At 39.3% G+C, this 23251-nt stretch overlaps 1 protein-coding gene across 4 annotated transcripts in view; it reads left to right on the forward strand.

Annotated features, from left to right (window-relative positions):
* The first annotated feature begins 432 nt into the window (after positions 1-432).
* The window catches only part of LOC148855353 (uncharacterized), a 29109-nt gene continuing 6290 nt past the window's right edge, over positions 433-23251 (forward strand). Inside the window, exons 1-6 of one of the 4 annotated variants that reach the window (XM_088983979.1) lie at positions 433-1411; positions 12735-12896; positions 21195-21312; positions 22187-22342; positions 22801-22856; positions 23036-23123. In XM_088983979.1, the coding sequence (XP_088840105.1) occupies positions 12744-12896; positions 21195-21312; positions 22187-22342; positions 22801-22856; positions 23036-23123 (571 nt within the window). In that variant the 5' untranslated portion in view covers positions 433-1411; positions 12735-12743. The remainder of the gene's footprint in view (positions 1412-12734; positions 12897-21194; positions 21313-22186; positions 22343-22800; positions 22857-23035; positions 23124-23251) is intronic. The other 3 variants (XM_088983980.1, XM_088983981.1, XM_088983982.1) reach the window with 3 other exon arrangements.

Genomic DNA, 23251 nt, shown 5'->3' on the forward strand with positions numbered 1-23251 from the left:
TTCCTGCCAACGAGGCTGAATTGTGAGTGTCTTGTTGCTAAGGGTTATGAGATTTCGACGTGGTGGTCCTAGGATGGATAGAAGGTTGAGTAGATAGACGGGCTGGGGTGAAAGGAGGTTTCTTTGGTGTGGTTGTGCACTCTAGGAGCAGCTACAATGAGTTTCTCATCTCGACCTGAATCTATTCCATGCGACCAAAGCATTTCTAAAAGTCGTAGACTTTGTGGGACAAGATATCTATGTTTGCGTGATTGCTTGACTCTGGGGGAATTGATATTTCAATGTCTACATATTGAATAAATCCCTCGTTGTTGATTTGCTCTTCTTCGTGGACTTGGGAAAGGTTGATTCTTCTAGGGGCCATCTTTGTGATCAATGAGAAAACCGGATATTCTAATGTAAATAAGATGGTAAAGCAACAAGGAATGGTCTCCTTAAAAAACAAAGGATGACCAGGGGTAGAGAGAGCTTTGTGAGGAAGGGACATGCGTGGGCCTTCGAGTCTCTCCTTTTTATAGAAAGGCCACCAAAGCTATAACAAAAGCATACAAATAAAGACTTTTCTTGTTAGAAAAGTAGATCACAATTCTTTGGTCTTGAAGGAATAAGCTTTACTAGGGTTTTGCGATGTGTCTTGTGATGATCCTGTGGGATAGTTTCCCTTTCCCTTAAAGATTCTCATGTGCTGCTTCGTGACATTGTTGGCTATGACGAAGCAAGTAGTTGCTGCTTCGCAAGTGATGCGGGCATTGTAGGTGTAAGTGGTCATGTTTGTCATTTTGGGAGTGATTTTTAATCATCACAAAGGTCTGCCATTGTATTTAACTTTCGAGTTCATTGACCAATATAACGCTCATTGTAGTTGTTCCGGTGGTTCCTTTTGTGTTATGGCAACTATCGTTGTAGGATTAATTCTCGTGTATTCATAATTCGCGATCCCCATCGCAATCGCAATCTCTGCGGTTTACTACCTAGGAAGTTGCAGGCCTTGAAATTATATGGGGGGCACGTGAATGTCACGTGCCTTACCACCGGTGAACACTGCACAGTGATAAAGAAGAGCCGTTGTGCGTAAACAGTCTCCTTCCACTTCTTCGTCCGAACCAGGGGAGGAGACGCCATTGCAGCTTGCTTCACACCTTGAAACCCCATTCTTTTCCTCTTTCCCTCTATTTCTCTCCGGTTCCGATTTTCGAGCTTTTTCTCTATTATTCATCTCTCTCTATTCTCTGTCTTTCACGTTTTGGAGAAGACCTAAGCCCCATCATCTGCCCTAGCTGGTCATTCGGCAAGAAGAAGGCTTACAGCAGGTCTCCATCACGTTCAAGACGCCTGCAATCTATGTAATCCGTGGAGACACACATAGGAGGGAAAAACTCGCTCCTTAGCTTCGTTTTCCCTTCCTTTTTACGTATGGTTCTATCCTCATTTCCTGCCCTTTCTTGTTTGAAAACATGAATTTTGATCTCTGTTTGTAAGTTGTTCTTGTTATGTCTATGAAAAGTTCGATTTTAGGCTATATTTTGCTCTTATTTTAGTACCAGACTCGTGTATACATGTGAACAGCATCCCTATTTGGACCATTGCACCATACTTTTTGGATTTTGGTTTACACTTGCATGAAAAACGTGATTGATGTTTTTTTTTTTCGTTTTCTGGATTCTCACTTGTTTTTTGCTTCACCGAGGCTAAACGTGATTGATATGCTAAACTTGTGTAATTTTTATTTGTTCTACATGTTTAAGCTGAAGCCTTATTTTTAGGAGGAATTTAAATGATTGGGAGATGGGGAAATGACTGACCTATTTCAGAATATTTACAGGATTAGCCCAAGTAGATGGGGGTTTCTGATAGATGAGAATGGAGAATTTAAATGATTGGGAGATGGGGAAATGACTGACCTATTTCAGAATATTTACAGGATTAGCCCAAGTAGATGGGGGTTTCTGATAGATGAGAATGGAGGTGGATTGAAGATCGTATATTCTCAGTTAGATCCCTTTACAACAAGCTGGTGGAAAGGGAGAGTAATTTTACCTTGGGCAAGGATATGGTGTACAGTTGCACCTACAAAGGTTGCTTTTGTTGTATGGACTGCCTCCCTAAATAGGTGCTTAACAAAGGACAACTTAGTAAAGAGGGGATGGGTGGTTGGTAATGTCAATTGCAATTTTGTAATTTGGCTGTGGAACTGGTGGATCACTTGTTTTTTCATTGCACTTTTGTTAGAAAGTTGTGGACCAAGCTGCTCGACACATGTAACTGGTCTGAGTAGGAAAGGAAAAGTGGTTTGAGAAATGCTACCTATGGCAATTTTTTTTGAGTCTGTGTGGAAAGAAAGAAATTTTAGATTCGTTGGGGTTAGTGGGAAGACAAAGGAGGCAGTTGTTAAGGACCTGTGAGAGAGAATTCATTCCTGGATTGCAATGCACTGAAGTTTTGCAAATATACCGTACAGTTCTTTTTTGAATTCTCATACACTTATATAATTACTAAAGAGTACTTTTTTTCTGGTATAGATGGTGGTAGATGTGGGCCATGTGGCACAGTTGCTGTGCAGAGTTGGGGGTGTACATTCTTGATATTTAATAAAATACTTTAGGCTCAGCTTGGAAAGAGTACAAATACAAATATGTAAAGTACAAATACATACAAGATAATACAAAATGCAAGGTTTTGCACTCTACATATTTGCATTTGTACTCCTTCCAAACTGAGCCTTAGCTTTTCCAAAAAAGAAGTATGAAAAACTGAGTGGAGCTTGCAATTTTGCTGAAGATCCAGTCTAAAGGCAACCTTCCCAACTTACTGGAGGATCTTGTAGGCACTATAATATTGTGCTGAGAGTTTTATGGATTTCCGAACTGCTATAGAATTTTGTCTATAAGGTTGTAACGTTAAGTAAACTAGGTCCCCTACTTGAAATTCTTGTTCAGTACAACCCTGGTAAACTATTCTCTTCTTTCCTTCTTGAGTGGCCCTTAAATTTTCCTTGAGCTCTTGTAATATTTGTTTTTTGTCCCTCATTTCATTTTTCCATGGCCTGAACTTTTGTGGTTCTCGGCACATTTGCTAGTAACCATAGAGGAATTACTCCATAAAATGCTTCATATGGGATTATTCATTCATAAAAAAAAAAAGCTTCATATGGGATTATATTGGAAGATGACTGGTAGGTGGTATTGTACCACCATTCAGCCAATGATATTCACTGCATGTAGAGACTCTAAGTTCTGATCCTGCGTTTGAGATGCACTTCATTATTTTTGGGCTGGGAGTACTGTTGTACTATACTTTTTATACATCGTATCGTTATTTGTACAACTTGTTATTTGTCTTTGTAAGAGAGGGGCATAAGTGTCCTTTCTCGTTATTTTATTTACATAATATTAATATCTTTTTTATGGGCGTGGTTTGACTTTAGAGACACCCAACAATTCTGTTTTCTCCAATCATTTGAATCTTTCCTGATTGCTTCTGACATGGTATCAGAGCAGGTCAGTATATAGATATTTGCATAGAGATCACTTTCAGATCTTTTTTCTGTGATTCAAAGGGATCATTTAGTATTGTTGAACAGCCTATATTTTTGGACTGAGTTAGAAATTTTCTTTGTTTCAGCTGGTGTTTCTTGATCTTAAATCACAGATTAAGGTTTGTCCTAATCTGTAATATCTGTTTCTGGTGTTTTGAAGCCTGAGACTGAACTAATAGACTGCTATTTATATTGGTTTGCCCTTGGAGTTGAAGATTTGAAGTTGCTTATATACTGATTACTATATTTCTGCTCCAAATACTGCTATAATTTTTTTTTGAAGATAAATAAAGAAGAAAATTCATTAAAGAGAGAAGTGATACAAAGAGGCAGGCGAAATGTATCACCCAAATTACCAAGCATAGAAGAAATACAGGAAAACAAAACAAAAACCACTGTTAGAGTTGGCTGTTGAAGGGTAGTGTCGACTTTTTATGTTAAGTTATATATTAGTTGTCCAGATGATGTGGCTCTCACTTAAGTGAGGGCACAATAGTAATTCTTGTATACTTTAGAAGAGTATAAATAAAAGAATGGCCGACTAGAGTAGATTGGACTTTTCTCTCTAGTTCGGCAGAGACTTTTCTTTCTCTCATTCTCCTTCTCCCTCTTCTTCTTCTCTTTCTTCTGATCTGGACTTATATGAACATCTGATCTGAGTTTTATCATGGTATCAGAGCCACGATAATCAGTTCAGATTAGTCATCTCTTATGAGTTTCCTAGAAAGAAAGAAAAGACTGGTCGTTTTCTCCTTCTGGGGGTTTCCATGCCTCCAATGAGTGCAGTTGTTGTGGTTTTGTGTGGTTGGTAGAAAACCCTCTACTCGGCAGTTCGAAGAGGGCTGGTTTTGTGACGGTGACAGTGCAGACTTGGTATCCTTTACTCGACAGGTACATGATCTTCGAATCAAGTTGTGTTATGTAGCAAGTTTTTTTTTGTGTTGCAGAACTGATTATCCTATTCGTGAGATGTATTGTGAGGGTTTCTAGTGCTGACAGTAGACGGCAACAGTGATATTGTTGCTAATAGTGGTGAAAAGTTGTGAATGTTGTTGCTGAAACCTTTGATGCTAGGAACCCTAGTAGTGTTTAGTTATTTGTGTGTAGTGTGGTGTTTCATTAGGGCAGTAGAGTGAGAACCTAGTGGTACAGTTTCTCCCTTTTTCTTGTGCAGACATGGGAGACAGCAGTGAATGCAAGTCAAGTGTGATGGTGCCTTCTGATTATCTGAATGTGCAAATGACCTCTATAAAATTGAAGCATGTGAGGGAAGATAAAACCCCGATTGATTCTCCGGGATATAAAGAATGGGAGCAAGAGGATGCTGAAATTATGACATGGCTATGGAACAACATGGAGTCCAAAATCAGTGTGAACTTCATGTTTTTTGATACAACCAAGGAGGTCTGAGATCATGCAAGGAAACTATATTCTGGACAACATAATACTACTAGGGTTTATCACTTGTACCAAGAATACTTCAATTTGCAATAAGGGAATCAGAGTCTTGAGGACTATTATGCAAGTATGAGAAATCTACGAAATGAGTTGAATGTTTATCACCCTCTTACACCTGATGCCAAAATTTAGCAACAACAAAGAGAGCAGTTGGATGTGACCAAATTTTTAGTAGGGTTGAAGTTTGAATATGAGCCAGTAAGGGCACAGATACTAGGTGGATCTGCTCTTCCCTCTCCTAAGGAAATGTTTGCTCGTCTTCAGAGGATTTTAGTTGGACCCACAGAGACTTCCACTTTATCGGATAGGTATACATTTGCAGTTATGAGAGGGGGAGGTCGTGGTGGTAGAAGAGGTCAACCTGGCCGTGGTAGTGGTGATCGACCCATGTATAGTCGTGGTGGTGATCGTGTTGGAGGTTGAGACTCAGGGGGAGCCCGTGGTAATACTTAGAGAAGGTATACTCATTGTGGTATGGAGGGACATACTATCAACTTCTGCTATGATCTACATGGCCTACCTTCAACCTGGGCAAATCATGTAGCTGTAAATGGTGGTATTCAAGACAAGAATCTCAAGTTATTGATCAGATCCCCACTACATCTACGAATGCTTCCAGAAAGGAGATGGTGAGTGTTTCATGGGATGAGTATGAGTGGTTCATTCAGGGTACATCTCAACAGAACACGACTACCCTTGCACACTAAGGTACGGCTTGTTTGGCATTCACACCTTCCCATTGAATTATAGATTCTGGAGCTTTCGATCAAATGACTGGGACTCCAGGTGTATCTTCATCCATTTCTCCGTCCTCCACATCCCAATCTGTTATTCTTGCTAATGGCTTAGCTATATGTGGTGTTGGTAATGTTGACGCAGACTCATTATCCCTATCTTCAGTTTTATATGTTCCCAAGTTTCCCTTTAACCTGATGTCTATTAGTAAATTGACTAAGTCTCTTAATTGTTCAATAACTTTTTACCCTTCCTCTTGTGTGTTTCAGGATCTCAAGACGGGGATGAAGATTGGTGGAGAGCATGAAACTAGTGGACTGCATTATCTTGATGGAGGTGGTTCGGCAATAACCCTTCAGTCATCTCTTTCCCCTCATCAGTGGCACTACAGACTTGGTCATCTGTCTCTTAGAGCTCTCCAGTTACTTGTTCCGTCATTGAGTCGTCTTTCTAATTTGAATTGTGAGTCGTGTTAGTTTGGGAAACATCATCGTGTTTCCTGTAGTCCTAGAGTTGATAGTTGTACATCGAGTCATTTTTCTTTAGTCCATTCAGACATCTGGGGTCCAAACAGAGTAGTGTCTTATAATGGTTACAAGTACTTTGTAATTTTTGTTGATGATTATTCAAGGATGACATGGCTTTACCTTATGAAAGAAAATAGTGAATGTTTTCTATTTTCTAAAAATTTTATGCTGAAATTCGCAATCAATTTGGTGTACATATTAAAATTCTTCCTTCTGATAATGGCCGCAAGTATTTTTCCACACCCTTTCAAGAATATTTGGAACAACATGGCATTATCCATCAATCCTTGTGTACCTACACCCCTCAACAAAATGGGGTGGCTGAAAGAAAGAACCGTCACCTTTTGGAAACTACTATGTCCCTATTACATCAGATGAATGTCCCCAAACCCTTTTGGAGTGATGCTGTGCTTACATCCTGCTTTCTTATTAATTGCATGCCCATGTCTATCCTTGAAGGTTAGTCCCCTTTCTCTGTTTTGTTTTCCACTTACTCTCAGAGTTTTTGGATGTGTGTATTTCGTTCATAATCTTGGGCCTGGAATGGATAAGTTAGATGTTAGATCCACTAAGTGTGTTTTTCTTGGCTATTCTAGGACTCAAAAAGGGTATAAGTGTTATAATCCTCGTTCTCGGTGTTCTTTTGTGTGTTCTAATGTTACATTCTTTGAGTCTATTCCTTTCTTCTTCGGGTCAGATACTTCTTCTCCTTCGTTGCCATCACCTCCCTTTCTAGTTTCTGTTGATGACCCTGTTCCCCTTGTTCCAGTTGCAACCCAGTCTTTGCCTCCAGTGCAGCTACCTGCGGGATGACCACCTATCCGACAAGTGTATACACATCGTTAGGCACTGGCTCCTCCTCCAGCTTTGTCACGGTCGACAGATCCGACAGTTGTTACCACCCAGTCCCACCCCGGTTTCTGATCTTGATCTCTCCATTGCTTTGTGGAAAGGTAAATGTAGTTGCACTCTCCACCCCATTTTCAATTATGTTTCTGTATCTCACCTTTCGGCTTCCCATCGCCAGTTTGTTTCTATGTTATCTTCTGTCTCTGTTCCCAAGGATGTCTAGGAAACCCTCACTTCTCCAAGGTGGCACCAAGTAATGGAAGAAGAACTCTCGGCCCTGACTTGTACTCATACGCGGTACCTCACCACTCTTCCGCTTGATAAGCATGTTGTAGGTTGTAAGTGGGTATACACAGTTAACTACTTACTTGATGGGAGCGTTGAACAGTTGAAAGCTCAGTTAGTTGCCAAAGGTTATTCACAGTTATATGGTATTGATCACACAGACACCTTCTCTCCGGTTGCCAAAATTGGGTCAGTTTGTATTCTGATTTCTCTTGTGGCTATGTTTGATTGGTCCTTGTTTCAGCTTGACATCAAGAATGCCTTTTTACATGGTGATCTCCTCGAGGAGGTGTACATGGAGCAACCACTAGGGTTTGTTGCTTAGGGGGAGGATGAGAAGGTATGTAGACTTAAGAAGGCTATTTATGGACTTAAACGATCTCCCCGTGCATGGTTTGGGAGATTTAGTGAAGTGGTGAAGAAGTTTGGAATGAAACAGTGTCAGGTTGACCATTCCGTATTCAACTATGAATCAAATGTTGGGAAGATTCTCTTGGTGGTATATGTAGATGACATTGTTATCACAGGCAGTGATAGACCAAGGATTGACAGATTGAAGACTTACGTGCATGATCACTTCTAGACAAAGGATCTTGGCAAATTAAGATACTTCCTAGGGATAGAGGTAGCGAGGTCCAAGAATGGTATTAATCTGTGCCAGAGGAAATGTGTTCTTGATCTGCTAAAAGAAATAGGACTGTTGGGTGCTAAACCAGTTAAAACACCCACGGAACCGAATGTTAAATTGGGTAGTGATGCAGGTGAGGAGTTTGAGGATCCGAGAAGGTATAGAAGGTCGGTGGGTAAGCTTAATTACCTAACCATCACTCGACCTGATCTCTCATTTGTGGTCAGTGTAGTGAGTCAATTTATGTAGAATCCTCGAATTCCACACTGGGAGGCAGTCCTAAGGATTGTGTGGTATTTGAAGGGAGCTCTAGGTCGTGGTTTGTTATATAAGAGTGGAGGAAGTCTTGAGATAAAGGGATACATGGGTGCTGATTGGGTCGATTCCATATTTGACAGAAGGTCCACTACAGGGTATTGCACTTTTCTTGGTGAGAACTTAGTGACATGGAAAAGTAAGAAGCAGACATTGGTAGCAAGAAGCAGTGCAAAGGCTGAATATAGGGCTATGGCACACACAACATGCGAACTACCGAATGTTAAATTGGGTAGTGATGCAGGTGAGGAGTTTGAGGATCCGGGAAGGTATAGAAGGTTGGTGGGTAAGCTTAATTACCTAACCATCACTCGACCTGATTTATCATTTGTGGTCAGTGTAGTGAGTCAATTTATGCAGAATCCTCGAATTCCACATTGGGAGGCAGTCCTAAGGATCGTGTGGTATTTGAAGGGAGCTCTAGGTCGTGGTTTGTTATATAAGAGTGGAGGAAGTCTTGAGATAAAGGGATACATGGGTGCTGATTGGGTCGGTTCCATATTTGACAGAAGGTCCACTACAGGGTATTGCACTTTTCTTGGTGAGAACTTAGTGACATGGAAAAGTAAGAAGCAGACATTGGTAGCAAGAAGCAGTGCAAAGGCTGAATATAGGGCTATGACACACACACAACATGCGAACTAGTGTGGTTGAAGCATCTCCTAGAGGAGATGGGATACTCGATTGACACTCCTATGAAGCTATACTGTGATAATCAAGTTGCAGTTCATATCTCCTCTAATCCAGTGTTTCATGAAAGGACGAAGCATATAGAAGTGGATTGCCACTTTGTACATGAGAAGGTGCTTGGTGGAGTGATAAGTACAACATATGCGAACACAAGAAATCAATGGGCAGATCTGTTTACCAAAGGGTGGAATCGGGGAAGAGTGGACTACATATGTAAGAAGCTGGGACTATATGACATATACTCACCAGCTTGAGGGGGAGTGTTAGAGTCGGCTGTAGAAGGGTAGTATAGACTTTTCATGATGCTGCTATGTATTGGCAGCTTGTGGTAGCCTCATCTATCTCACCATGACAACTAGATATTATCCTATGCTGTCTAGGTGGTCAGCTAATTTCAGTAAAATCCTTTGCAGTTTACTTGTCTGATAGCAACTTGGAAGACATGCCTGCAGCTAAAATTTGGAACACAATTTCTCCTTCAAAAATTAATACTTTGGTTTGAGCTGCAATACTAGGCAGGTGTTTAACTAAGGTTCATTTATCAAAAAGAGGTTTACAGCTCCAAGACCTGTTATGTGTGCTATGCGGCCAAGGATTGGAGGATAGTAACCATCTGTTTCTCTACTGTTTTTTTCTTTGTTTTGATGAATATCTGTTTCTCTACTGCTCTATCTCGACCAAGACATGGAAACCACTATTTTTCAGTTCTGGGTCTTGCCTGGGTTATGCCTGGCTCTGTGAAGGAGTTGTTGGGAGTTACAGGGTCTGCCAAAGCTTGCTAGAAGCCTGTGAGTGTCTATTCTGGCTTCTGTAATTAGTACTTTTTGGGCAGAAAGAAACAAAAGACTTTTCCACAACATTTCCAAAGTTCCAGAAGAACTGATTGCCTTTTCTTTTGGAAAATTTCTTTCTTGGGTCTTGGCTGTAAAGGGGGTTCAGGTCTCTCATCTTGGGGCTAGATTGTCCTCTAGTAACTTCTGGAATCTGTAATGGTGTATGGTCTGTTTGATCCTTCCCCAAGAGTTGTTTTTGGGGGGATCCTCTTGTACTATTATTCAAAAAAAAAAAAAGATGGTAGCAACTTATAAGTTTAACTCCAAGAGAGAGCATCTGCACCCCATTTTCATTCCCTTTCTTATATTTTATTTTATACTTGTTGTCGAAACCCATGAGTTTGTTGAGCCATTGTTGCTGCATTGGAATGACTATTCTTTGCTCTATTAAGAATCAAAGGCTTCATTGATCTATTTTAATCACAAACTATCATCCTAACAAACAAGGCCTCCACTTTTGAATTGCCATAACTATAGCCAATAATTCTTTCTCATAAGCAGGAGAAAGATTTCTTTCCCTTTAAGGCTTGACTGAAATATGCCATGGGCCTTCCTTGTTGTATCAAAATAGCCCCTATGCCTCCCCCACTGGCATCACACAAAATAATGAGTGGCTGATTGAAATCTAATAAATCCAACACTTGTGCTTGACACATGGCCATTTTTAGTTGTTCAAAATCTAATTTCATCCCTGTGCATTCTTCTATAATAGAGCTGCAAGTGGGGTAGGAATCTTGTCAATTGTACACAAACTTGCAAACATGGTTCAAAGTATCGATATGCCCGTGTATCGGCAGAGGTGTATTGGTACTTAACCATGCACGTTTATATATATATATAATATTTCAAAACCTGGTTTTTGGGACCATATTTAAGTGTATTTTTTTATTAAAAAGGGGTTTCCTGAAACACCTGTAAACAGGTGTATTGGGACCCCAACGATACGATACGATATACGGGGCATATCGTATCAAAATTTTGACCCTTGCTTGCAAATATAACCTATGAGGCCAAGGAATCCACACAATGCCTTAATGGAACTGGATCTTGGCTGTTGAAGCATACATGTTATCTTTTTTGACCAATTGCAACGCTTTGCATAGAAATTACATGGCCCAATTAGTCGACCTCTTTACATGCAAATTGACATTTAGAGGCCTTTAGCATATTATTGGTGCTGGCCCGTTACTTCCAGTGTCAATTTCAAGTGTTCTAAATGTTCTTCAACTAGACACTAGAATGTCATCAAAGAAAACTAGTACAAACTTGCACAAGGTCTAAAGATATCATTCATTAGACTATAGAAGGTGCTGGTGCATTTGAAACTTGAAAGGCCAAAGGTCATAACTAAAAAGCCATAATGCCCTTCATGGGCGTTGTTTGAAAGTTTAAGGAGGTTTTACATTTGGTGGTAGGCCAATGCACATGGCTTTCATTGAAGGGAGGCAGATATTAGATGGGGTTCTTATTGCTAGTGAGTGTGTAGATGCAAGAATCAGAAGTGATCAAGTGGAGGTAACATGTAAAATTGATGTGGAGAAGGTGTATGATCATGTGGAGTGGGTTGTTTTTGGAAGAGGTGATGAAGAGAATGGGCTTTGGAGAAAATTGGAGGAGTTGGATGTTTGTATGTATATCCATGGTTTAAAATGTTGCGATGTTTCAGAAATGTTGCTGAGATATGTCAGTGATGAGACCCACCAACATAAACTCTCACTTGAATTAAAAAATACAATATGTTGGTATCTCGACCATTTTGGTAAATATCGCCTATGTCATTAAAAAATAAAAACAAAAAATGTATAATATTTTCAAATATGTTCGACCAAATGTCGACAACTCAACATATATATCTTGACCATTTCGATAAATATTGCCTGTCATTTAAAAACAAAAAATTTATAATATTTTGAAATATTTTTGACCAAATGTCAACAAATGAACATATATTTGAATTAAAGACAGAACTCATCTCAAACTAAAAAAGAAAATGAGAGATTAAAGGAGGAAAAATAAATAGGAGTTTTAGTTTATGTACCTAAGCTGGAAGCACTCTAACTTCAGGCTCAAATAGGCTTCTATCCTCAGTCTTGGGTTGAAATACCTTCTTGGAACAATAAGTAGGATGCTGGACCTCTAGAACTATGAAGAAATCACTCTCATCTCATTTTCATCTTGATTAAGGTATGCAATATATCCCTATTTCCCTTTCACAGTGAATAATCATGAAGGCCTCATTTGTTTCCCGGATTCTGAAGCGGGGGGGGGGGGGGAGTCGGTCAATGGGATTGTGGTTCCTGTTGACCACTTTTTCCATGTTTGTTTCTTGGATTCATGTAGGACCCATGGAAAAATCACTTTTCCTAGGTATCACTTACTTGGGTAAGTGATCCCATCTCCTAGGTGGTAGGCAACTTTCCCGCCTGGGGGAAAAGTTGATAAAATGTGTTGTGACAATTTTTCCCATTTCTAACAATGACTTTTTATGGATAAAAAAACCATTGTATAATTTACCTGGAAATAACACAAGTAAGTTCACTTTCCTGGGTAAGTGTTCCCCAAGTAACACCTACCCGGGTAAATAGCATTCTAGAAAATGAATGGGGTCAAAAAGTAAGGGGAAAGGAGAAAAAAAAAGATGAGGAGTTAAGGACTCGAGGTTGAGGAGGAGAATGCTTGTCTTCATCTTCCTCTTTTCTTTTTTTTTTGGGTTGAAGGGCCATGTGGGGTAATGTTGTTATTTTTTCAACTGGTGAGTGGTGACCTCATTTATGTCTCTCTATTTCTGCCTATCTTTCTCTGTGTATTTGTTGTTTAATCTCCATTTAAGAGAAAAACCAAGTGTTGGATATTTTGTTAACCTGTACATGGTTTACTAGTAAATCTCGATGGAAGAACAACAAAATAGACAAGGAAGCTTTGAAAATGGGAGAGAAGATGGAGAAGCAGAACATCAACAAGAAGAAAGTGTCTTACAGTTTCTGGATTCAATGGACGACTACCTCACTCTCTTAGATTCTTTGTCTTTGACCCTTCGCCAGGTCAGATTGGCACTACCTCACTCTCTTAGATTCATTGTTTTTGATTATTTATTGTTTTTGTTTTATGATTAATTGTTAAGTTCTTGTTGTTTTGGCTATGAAATTTCTTTGTATTTTGTTGGTTTAGTTTTATTTTTTAATTCATCCATGTTATCTTAACTGGAATTTGTTTACTTTCTTTTGTTCTTTCATTTATTGTTTTGCTCCAGTGCTGTTGAAAGAAACACAATGCTTTTTTTTTTTTCTTGGAGATGGGGTAGATTTGCAATTGGTTATATTTCTGGCCAATTAATAAAATCTTTGAGTACATTTTCTTTGGAGAATCCTCTAATCCCCAAGCCCCGAAGAATTGAAGTTAATTTTATTTTTGTTTTCTTTATTAATTGGCTTGGTTATGGCCCCAACATGAGGGTTACCACTGAAAACATTGAGTACATGACATATAATGCATGGAAAACGACCTTTTTTTGATTTTTGGATGGCATAATGTATGGACACACCAATAGTATGTTACTAGGACTGCAATTCAACTGACTTACAATGATTTAGGACCGAGAATGCCAATAGTGGGGAGTGGGCTTTTCAAATGTTGACTAATGTAGCTTGGTGGGAAGCATTCATGGGAGTCCAGAGAATGGGTGGGACGTTGGTGTATCAGGTCAGGCTAACTTGGCAGCACCTTGGAAGGCCATCAACAACACTCTTCCTCAATTTCTCCGGTTTGTTAGGTATGAAGTTTGTTCTGGCAATGTTGTTTGATTTTGGGAGGACATCTAGGTAGGAAACACCCCTCTAAAGGACCTATTCCCTATGTTATTTTCTATTTCATTGTATAAAAAAGAGGTGGTCTCAAAATTTGTCTCATCTTTGGGAACACCTATGGATCCTAATTGGGATTTAAGGTTTCGTAGGGGATTAAAGGATGATGAAATTGATCCCTCTCTAACTTGCTTGGCTGCCTTAATCATATTTGCTTGGATCCCTCTAGGCCAGACAAAAGGGTGTGTGGGCTCCTAGGCCCAAAGGGGACCTTTACTTGTGCTTCTTACTTTAAGTCCATCTCTTAGTCTTCTGTCTAACAGCTTTTTCTGACAAAGTAAAATTGGTGCAGGTCAGTTCCCCCAAAGATTATGGCTTTTTATTGGGAAGTGTACCATGGGAAAATAAACACTATAGATAACTTACAAAAGAGAAGACCTTTCCTCTATATTTCTCCTAACTGGTGTACCCTTTGTAGAGTTCATGGGGAGGATTGTTACCATCTACTAATAGCGTGCCCTTTTTTTGCTGACCTATGGGCTTGGTTACTCTCGCTGTTTGGGAGTAGTTGGAGCTTACCAGCAAAAGTTCACACGATTTTTTACCATTCTACTTTTTCTTGGCCTACAAAAAGAGGGAGAATTATGTGGAGATGCACCTGAGCGGCCCTAATTTGGACACTATGGAAAGAAAGGAATGCTAGGATTTTTCAAGAGAAGAAAAGGAGCAGCTAGGAATTGAAAGCCTGTGTGTTGAATAAGGCAATTCATTGGTTGAAGACTTTGGAAAAATTTCAACAATTCTCATATAATGATTTTTAGAGAAATTGGTTAGCAATAGCAAGGTGCTCTTCCTTTAAGAACAAGATAGTTAGAAGGTGGTCTCCTCTGTTTAACGGTTCACTGAAGCTTAGCTTTGATGGAAGTAGCTTGGGTAACCCAAGGCCTTCTGGAATGGGGGTTGTTCTAAGGAACAAGAGTGGAGAAATTGGTTCTGCTTTACTCGGGTCCTTCAGGATTCGGAGACTCTATTAGGGTAGAGCTATTAGCTGCTGTACAAGGGGTACAATCTGCAAACCAATTGGGGGTAGAGCAGTTAATAATTGAAGGGGATTCCAAGGTAGTGATGGGCTGGCTGAAAAATCTTAAGGATACCATCTGGTGCTACAAGAATGAAATTAAGAAAGTCATGTGGCTGACAAGGAATATATTGGTTTCTATATAGTCGGTGGGGAGATCAGCAAATGCTATGGCTGATGTGTTAGCCAAGCAAGGGGTATACAGGGAAGAAATGTTTTGGGCTCAACTGTGATTTCTGTAATTTATTTTAGTGTACTTGTAAGCTTCTAGGAGGGGCTGCAGCTCTCGCCTCTCCATGGGTTGTACGAAATTACACTTCTAAATCAGGTTCTGAATTAATAAAGTTTTACTATTATTCATCAAAAAAATGTTGACTAATGTAGCTTTTACTGAAAATGGTGATCTTCAACTCTGTCTTCATTATTTTCTCTTCAAGTATATGTGTGATGATGCCTAAAATTTCTTGGCAATTCACATTTTATGACTTAAATAAAATGGTTTAAACAGCAAGGGTAACATTACGACCTAGGAAGAAAATAGGCATTGTTTTGGTCTTGGTACTCTGTGTCAACGCCTAATTTTTGGTCAGTCCCTTCTCCAACCCACTTCTTGCACCACAAACAACCTTATCGATGACTCATTTCATTCCTTGGACCACAATCAACCTTTTTTTTTTGATAGATAAAATACCATATTTCCATTAAATCAGAAAGAAATTACATAATCAGTCCCTTGGGAAGGCATGAGATGCTACCTATCCAAACATGAAGCACATAAAATCTTAAAGCATAGAATCTAAAGCAAAATGTACATGTGTACTAATACAAAATTACAACTTAACCCAAAATAGTGTTTCCCGAGTTGTGCCCTGTTTTGTCAAGCTATTAGTGAAGGCATTAGCTGTTCCCCTCACCCACTGTACAGTAACAATCATATTCCTTATCAACCATTTGCCAAGTTTTGTATCTTGTTGTCATTTCACCTATCATCAAGCTTAGATTCCATTCTGACATTCCTCAACAACCGAAACCATCAATTTTGAGATCTAGCCCCTTAATACCAATTCAAGACCAATCAAACTTCATGAAAAGTCTCTAAATACCGTTAGATCCCCATCTACTAGGTTTCACCCCCATCTTATTGTCTTTTGACCCTCTATTAAACAAAGATTCCATTTTAATCATCCTGATTGGCGGAAACCTTCGGACCAGAAATTCCTCACGATAATTTGACCATTGACACATCAAACATCACCGATCACTTTTAAACATCTTTGGATAACCATTTGTAAAGTTTTTAACCCCCAAATCCCCATTTTACCACTCCAAAAAAAGATTCCAATCTGACAATTTTCATTAGCTGTAGCTTACCATTACCTCAAGGTTCAAAATAGCGATATAGGGCGATACGCTAGTAGGGCATATTGGTATTTTTTTAATTTTTTTTTTTCAAAACTAGTTCAGAGGGGACAGTTTAAGGCTGGTCCACCCTCTGAACCACTTGCTGACCTGAAACACCCCCTGTAGGGGCGTATCGGGAAGGCTCCGATACGATGCATATCGGGCGATACGTGATGAAATTTTGTTCCTTGCATTACCTTTTTACACCTCTTGGTCACACATCTGTCAAATTTCAGACCTGAAATCCCCATTTTACCCCTTACACAAAAGATATGACGACTCTCCTTACCATTCCCTTTCTAAGACTCCCGATCAACCTTCCATCAAATATTAGACAAAAAATCCCAATTTTACCATTCTTATAGAAAATATTTTGATTTGATAGCTTTTATTAATATCAACCCTCAAAATCAAAGATTATCCCTGCGGCATAACCCCAAAGACCTTGAAGCCCTACCATTGCCCTTTTACACCTCCTAATCACTCATCCGCCAAGTTTTAGACCTAAAATCCTCATTTTACTCTTCTTATAGGAAAAAATTCTAATCTAATTGCTCTTCTTAGCTACAACTCTCAAAATCAAACATCCTCTTCATGGCACATTTCTTAAGACCTCGAAACCCTATCATTACATTTTTACATCGCTTGATCACCCTCTGCCAAATTTCAGTCCTAAAATCCCCATTTTACCCCTTATATAGGAAAGATTCCAATTCAATAGCTTTCATTAGCCTCAACTCTCAAAATCACAGATCCTCTCTGTGGTACAATCCCTAAGATCTGAAACCTCACCATTCCTCTTCTAAGACTCTTAGACTCCTGATCATCCTTTCATCAAATTTTAGACCTAAAATCCCCATTTTACCCTTCCTATTGGAAAAGACTCCAATTTGATGGCTATCATTAATTACAATCATCTAAATCAATGAGTCTCGTTGTGACATGTCTCCCAAGACTATCAAATCCCACTGTCACCTTTTTAGGGTTCTTGATTATCCTCCTATGAATTTTTCTTTCATCAATAACAGTAATTTTATTAAAAATATAAGGAAATTACAACCAGATTGGAGGGGTAAGATATCTTAACCCTCACTTACAGAACTGAAAACACCTATTACAATATAGCCCAGAAGAAATTAGGTCTTCCCACCCCCTGTTTAGCCAAGGTGTCAGCCATGGAATTAGTGCTCCTCTTGGCCCATTGAACCCTTACAATCATATTCTGAGTTATCTGCTTGATTTTCTTTCTTTCATTTGAGGACTTCCACAGTCTAGACTCTTCCTTCTGCAACCAACTAACAGTCAGTTGAGAGTCTCCTTCCACCAGCAACTTACTAATATCCTCCTATGAAATTTAACGCAAAATCCCCCATTTTACCCCTTAATCAAAAAAGATTTTAAACAGTGCAAACTCGTCGGTTAAAGCACTAGATATTCCGTATCCTTGAGATCTAGATACTCCCAACGCCTCATTCCCCCTCCAAATGACTCGGCCCCACCTAAATACCCTTTCATAAATTTTATGTGTGAAAATACCCGCTTATCCTTGTAAAAACTCAAGATTCCATTTCCATGAATCCCATTGGTTCCCCCTAGGACCTAGAGCACACCCTAACTATCTAGGGTTTTAATCTTCACCCTTATGATCTCCATAGGGGGCTGACATTTAATTTTCCATGAATCCCATTCATTCCCCCTAGGACCTAGAGCACACCCTAACTATCTAGGGTTTTAATATCCATGAATTCCATTCGTTCCATGCCTTTACACATTCCACATAATTACTTTGTGAGTCCTCCCTCTTAAACTCTCCCCTCCCCCCACTTTTTAAATTCACAACAAAACCCCTAACACATGTCAATGCCCCAACCCTTGGATAGCCCATGATTATAAAGTGAACAATGTCACAAGTCTTCTACAAAGATTGGAAGTGTGTTTTTAGATGCAGGTAAAAGGGATATGAGAATATGGACTCTATGACCTTATAGTTCTCTCACCTGTAGTTCCTTCTTTTCAGCCCTTATCCAGCCAAGGGATATCGGAGTCCTTCCTTCCCCTTTGAAGAGATTTGCAGTTCACCTATTCCTCCTAGGGAGGGTGGTTGGTGCTAGGAATTGTATCTGGAAAGAATTAATACTTGTGAACTACTGCAAAGAAAAAGACCTACTTGGTGCCTCTCCCCCCATTGGTGCCTTCTTTGCAAAGTTAAGGATGAGAATTGTTATCCCTTATTTATCTCTTGCTCTTTTTCTATTTCAATTTGGGAATGGTTCTTTTCTTGTTTGGGTGCAGGTGGAACTCTCCACTAATGTACAAAGCTTGTCTGCTCCTACTTTTGTAAGTTGGCCAAAGAAGAGGGGAAGATTGCTTTGGAGGTGCACAAGGGCAGCAGTGTGTTGGACAATTCAGGAAGAAAGGAACCAGCATATATTTCTTGGTAAAGAGTGAAGCAGAGAAACTATTATTGAAGCTATTTCCATCAAGGTGATCCATTGGGTGAAGTCGTCAGAGCTATTCGAGGATGCTTCTAAGGGTGAGCTGCTGAGAAAATGGAGAGGCTGTTAGTTCTTCCCCCTTAGGGTGGTGGTCAGACCTATGTGGTCCCCACCCCATAGAGGTGTTAAGCTTAATTTTGATGGTAGTAGTGAAAGCAATCTGGGCCTGTCTGGCATTGGAGGAGTGTTCAGGAATGAGGAAGGAATTGTCATTGCATGTTTTTCGGGTCCAATTGGAATTGGGGACTCTAAGGGCTATAATTCTGGCAGTTATGGAAGGGATTCAAAAGGCTAAGGAGCTGAACATTAGGAAGCTGTTAATTGAGGGTGATTTGAAGTTGGTAATAAGCTATCTCCAGAAAGATGAGGAGGCTGGATGGTAGTGCTATGCTGATTCACCCGCTAACCAAGGGGTGGGGAGAAATAGTTTATTCTGGGCTGTGTTGCAATTTTCATTTGGGGAGGGGTAAGAGAGTTTATCCCTTCCCCATTCTTTCTCCTCAGTTGTACTAATTTTCTTATTATTGAATAAATTTGATTCAGTTATTGATAGGAAAAAAAAAAACAAAACGATCTTTAAATCTCCACATTAGATAGGGCACCCTCTTTTGAGAACCCTAGGGCGCCCCCACCTTCTTAAGAAATTTCAAGCTTACCTCTGACTTTCCTTATAAAAGAAACCCTTTCCTTCCTTTTGAGCTCTCTAGCAAAAAAATAGAAACAAACCCCCACTTTCCTAAGCATATTCAAACAAAACAATAAGCTAATCTCCCTCCTCTTTCTCTTGTTCGAACCAGTCCTATTCTCCTCTAAAAGAGATGCCCCAACCAAACTCTAACATCTCTCCCTTCTCTCTTAGCCTCTATCCTTCCAAAAACCCTCCCAACACTCTAAAACTGAATCCCCCTTCTCCAATCCTTTCTCCTTCATCCATTCTTCTTTCCTTACGTTTTCAACAAGAAGGAAAATCCTCTAGAGCAAGGTTCAAAATATCGATACGCCCGATACGCCGGTATGGGCATATCGGGTGAATTGATACCCTTTTTTTATGTTTTATTTATTTTTTTCGAAGCAGGTTCAGGGGGGCCGGTTTAGGTCTCCTCCACTCCCTGAACCAGTCAGACCCCCGAGTGGGTGTATCGGAGGGGTCCCGGAACGATCCGTATCGGCCGATACGGGCCGATACGCTTCGATACTTTGAACCATACTCTAGAGTTTGGTCACAACTATGGAAGAGAGAAGAAAAAGTGAGAAGGAAAGAGAAGAAAGGAAGAAGAGAAGAAGAGTTGGGAACATCTTTGGCATTATTTTTGGATTCATTGAGCCAAGAATCGAAGGAAATCTGCCCCTCCTACTGGAGTTTCATGTTTTCAACTGTCAGAAACATTCCCATCAGCTCTTGAAGTATTTGAAAAGAGGCTACAACCAAAGATATGTAGTTGTAATTAGTTTGTTTAAGATTTCAGCATGTTCTCTGGTAGGTACCACCTACCTCGGTAGTCTCTTCGAGGGAGATTACCTCCTTGAATAGAGAAGATAGGAAGGGAAGAAGAAGTTTATTTCTATATTTCTTTATTACACAATTGCAGATTGCTGGCCTTATATAATGGCCTACTGAGCTAATCATGAGGATCAGATATTCTCATGGCAGGCATAACCAACTCTGGCACTGAATCATCTGTAACGGCTGGTGGTCCCCTCTATCTTCTAACGAACCGGCATGAAATGGGTGGCTTCTCTCTGGATCCATTGTGGGTTGCTGGGCCTGGGTTCGAGTGGACTGGAATGGTCGTAACATTCTCTTCTTTTTTATTATCCTAATTGCTAGAAAAATATCATGGCCAATTTAACTTATCTTTTCTTTTTCTTTCTTCTCTTTCTAATATTATCTAATTACATACAAGATAGTGTAGAATATCATTTCTTCTCTTATTATGTAGAGTTTTGGTTTTGACATGGTTATACTCCATGTCTGATTTACTCTCTGTCTTAATGGCTCTTTATTTGTTTGATGTTTGCTCCATCTTGTGTGTTTCCATTGATTCTTTTCTTGTGTTTGATTTATGGTGCTTTCTTACTCTATTTCTTATCTTATTTGAACTATCTATACAATGGGAATTCTCTTGTATTTGATTTATGGTGCTTTCAGATTCAGGGTTGGTAACAGGATGGCTACAGCATTGAGTGGCCACATTATGACAATATAGAAATGAAAAAAAAAATTCTAGTGGCTGACTGAAAAAATTGAAGTGAGAATTAGATGGGTAAAGAGGGTAGCTAACAGCATGGCAGATAAATTAACTAAGCAAGTGGTGGGGAGAGAATAAATGTTTTGGGTGCAATCTGTAGCTGAAAAAAGAGCAGAGATAGCGGATGCTCTCTCTCTAAAAGGGATATTGTACATATGTACCTTTTTGTTCTAAATTGAATAAAAGTTATATAGTACAGACATGCAGAAAAGCACTTTACTATTTTTTCATGATTTGTTGGGTAACATAAAATACAAATAATTGTTATATTATTTTCTACTACCAAAAATTGCTTTTATAAGATATTTTTGTACAGGGGTGGATTGACCTTGCCAGTGCTCGACATTCCATGGGTGTATCACGTGTCACTAGTGCGTTGTTTGACCTCAAATCACACTCTGCTGCAACCACATTGCACGTGGCTCAACAAGATGGTGATTCTTCTCTGCTATAAGTACTTGCTGAATTCTGAGCTTGCTTAGGACTTCATTGTATTGAGGGTGGTGACTTATTTACAACCTATGCAAGATGGATATTACTGCTTTGGGGTTCTGGACACAGTCATTAGAGAAGCCACATGATTTGACTGATTTAGGAGGCCTCACATATAGGGGAAATCTAGAAACATATAAAAGACAGAAGTCCTTGCACCTGAATAGAAGCAAAAAACTGCTTTCTTGCAATTCCATACATTGCACACTGAGATCTCTAAGTGAGCCCTCCCACTAAGGATTCTTCCAGGTCAAACTTGATCATCTCGGCCATACAAAATGCAAAATCTTATATTAGCTGGCTTCCTTCTCAAAAGAATGCAATAGGTTTTGATATGTTTAATCATCTGATTTGCTCAAAATTTCCACAAAGATTGTTGGTTGGTAGTTACCCCAACCTACATCTGTCACGTTTATGGAAAACACAAGGGGGGGGTGAGATCTTCCTCATAGGGTTGCCCTAATGAGAGTATTTTTTTTTAATTTATCAAAAAAAAAAAGAGAGTATTTTTTGTTGATTGTGGTTCTCCCTTAATGCTTCTGCCTGCTGCCTATAAGCATAAACTAATATGGAGCCTCTTGTTGAAGTCCTGAAAAATATTCTTCTTGCCAAATTAAGTTTGTGTCTTTTCTTCTTTCATTTCTTTCCTCTCTCTCTCATGCACACATACTAGTCAAAGAAAGAAAAATCTTCTTATTGACAAGGACTTGCCTCTTTTCCCTTAACTTTTAACATAGTTTTATTATTATTATTATTGTTGTTGTTGTTATTATTATTTTTATCGAAGTAACTTTGTGATATATGCACTATTTTTAGCTGGTGCCATGGAAGAACAACCACATTTTGTTCTTTACAAATGGTCATCTTCAGACAGTGGAAGATGTTGCACAGGGGAAATAGAGATTGATAAACAGGATATGGAGCAGTCTAGTAGTTCTGAGCTACGACATCGAGGTTCATCCCCACATTCTGGTATATGCTACCCTTTTATGGCATATTCTTTTATTAATGAGATTTTCTAAAGTAGGTACTGCAAAAATGAAAGAATAACGGTTGGCCTATGGCAACATCATAGCAGTACACGTAACAAGCATGTAGGGGAAAACACTGCTATATGTTGGTGACCTAAGAGATCTCCTTTACAAATATAGACCAGATATGATGAACTGGTCATCAAATCTTTTATTCTTATGTCAAGCAGAGAATGCTTATTAGATGGGACAATTATAGCACTATTCTGTGGTAAGGGAAGTATGTGGCTCAATATCTGGCACAGGAGATCTGGTATGCATCACATGTACCTGAATACCATTGTGGGGTCATACTCCTAACCCATCAAATTGGTTCCTTGATGTCCTTTTTCTAGTTAGTTTCATTGTTATTCTTTAATGATTTTCCCGTCTTTCCTCCTCATTTTGCGTTGCCTATAGAACTGCAGGAGGAATACTCAGCAAGGTCCACACCTTCTCCCAAAGTTGAAGATCAAGTAAGTGGCCCATGAAAGATCTCAAAATGCATCTTGACTAAGTTAATTAATATAGATGATGTAGGTGTCTGAATACTGAAAGGACAATGGAAGAACCTGGATTACAATTAAAATATTAAAAATTGAACAAGTTAAGGTATAAATGAAATCATTGCTTAACTACTATCTTCTCTTTTCAGGTACAAAAGGAGCGTTTCAAATCACTATCAGTATTTGGAACTTTGGTTTCTCCAAAGCTCCGAGCTGCCCAACTTTCATTCGAGACAGGTTAAGATAATATTAATACTTTGCTGCATGAAAATAAACATGGTTTTCTATATAGTGAGGAATCCACTATATCCTTTTTGTTTTGGACGAGTGTAACCCCACTTTTTCCTTTTACAAAAGTAAGGCAT

This window comes from Nelumbo lutea, chromosome 4 (assembly GCF_056320005.1).
Source record: "Nelumbo lutea isolate HS-2025 chromosome 4, American lotus-T2T, whole genome shotgun sequence".
In the NCBI taxonomy this organism is placed as follows: domain Eukaryota; kingdom Viridiplantae; phylum Streptophyta; class Magnoliopsida; order Proteales; family Nelumbonaceae; genus Nelumbo; species Nelumbo lutea.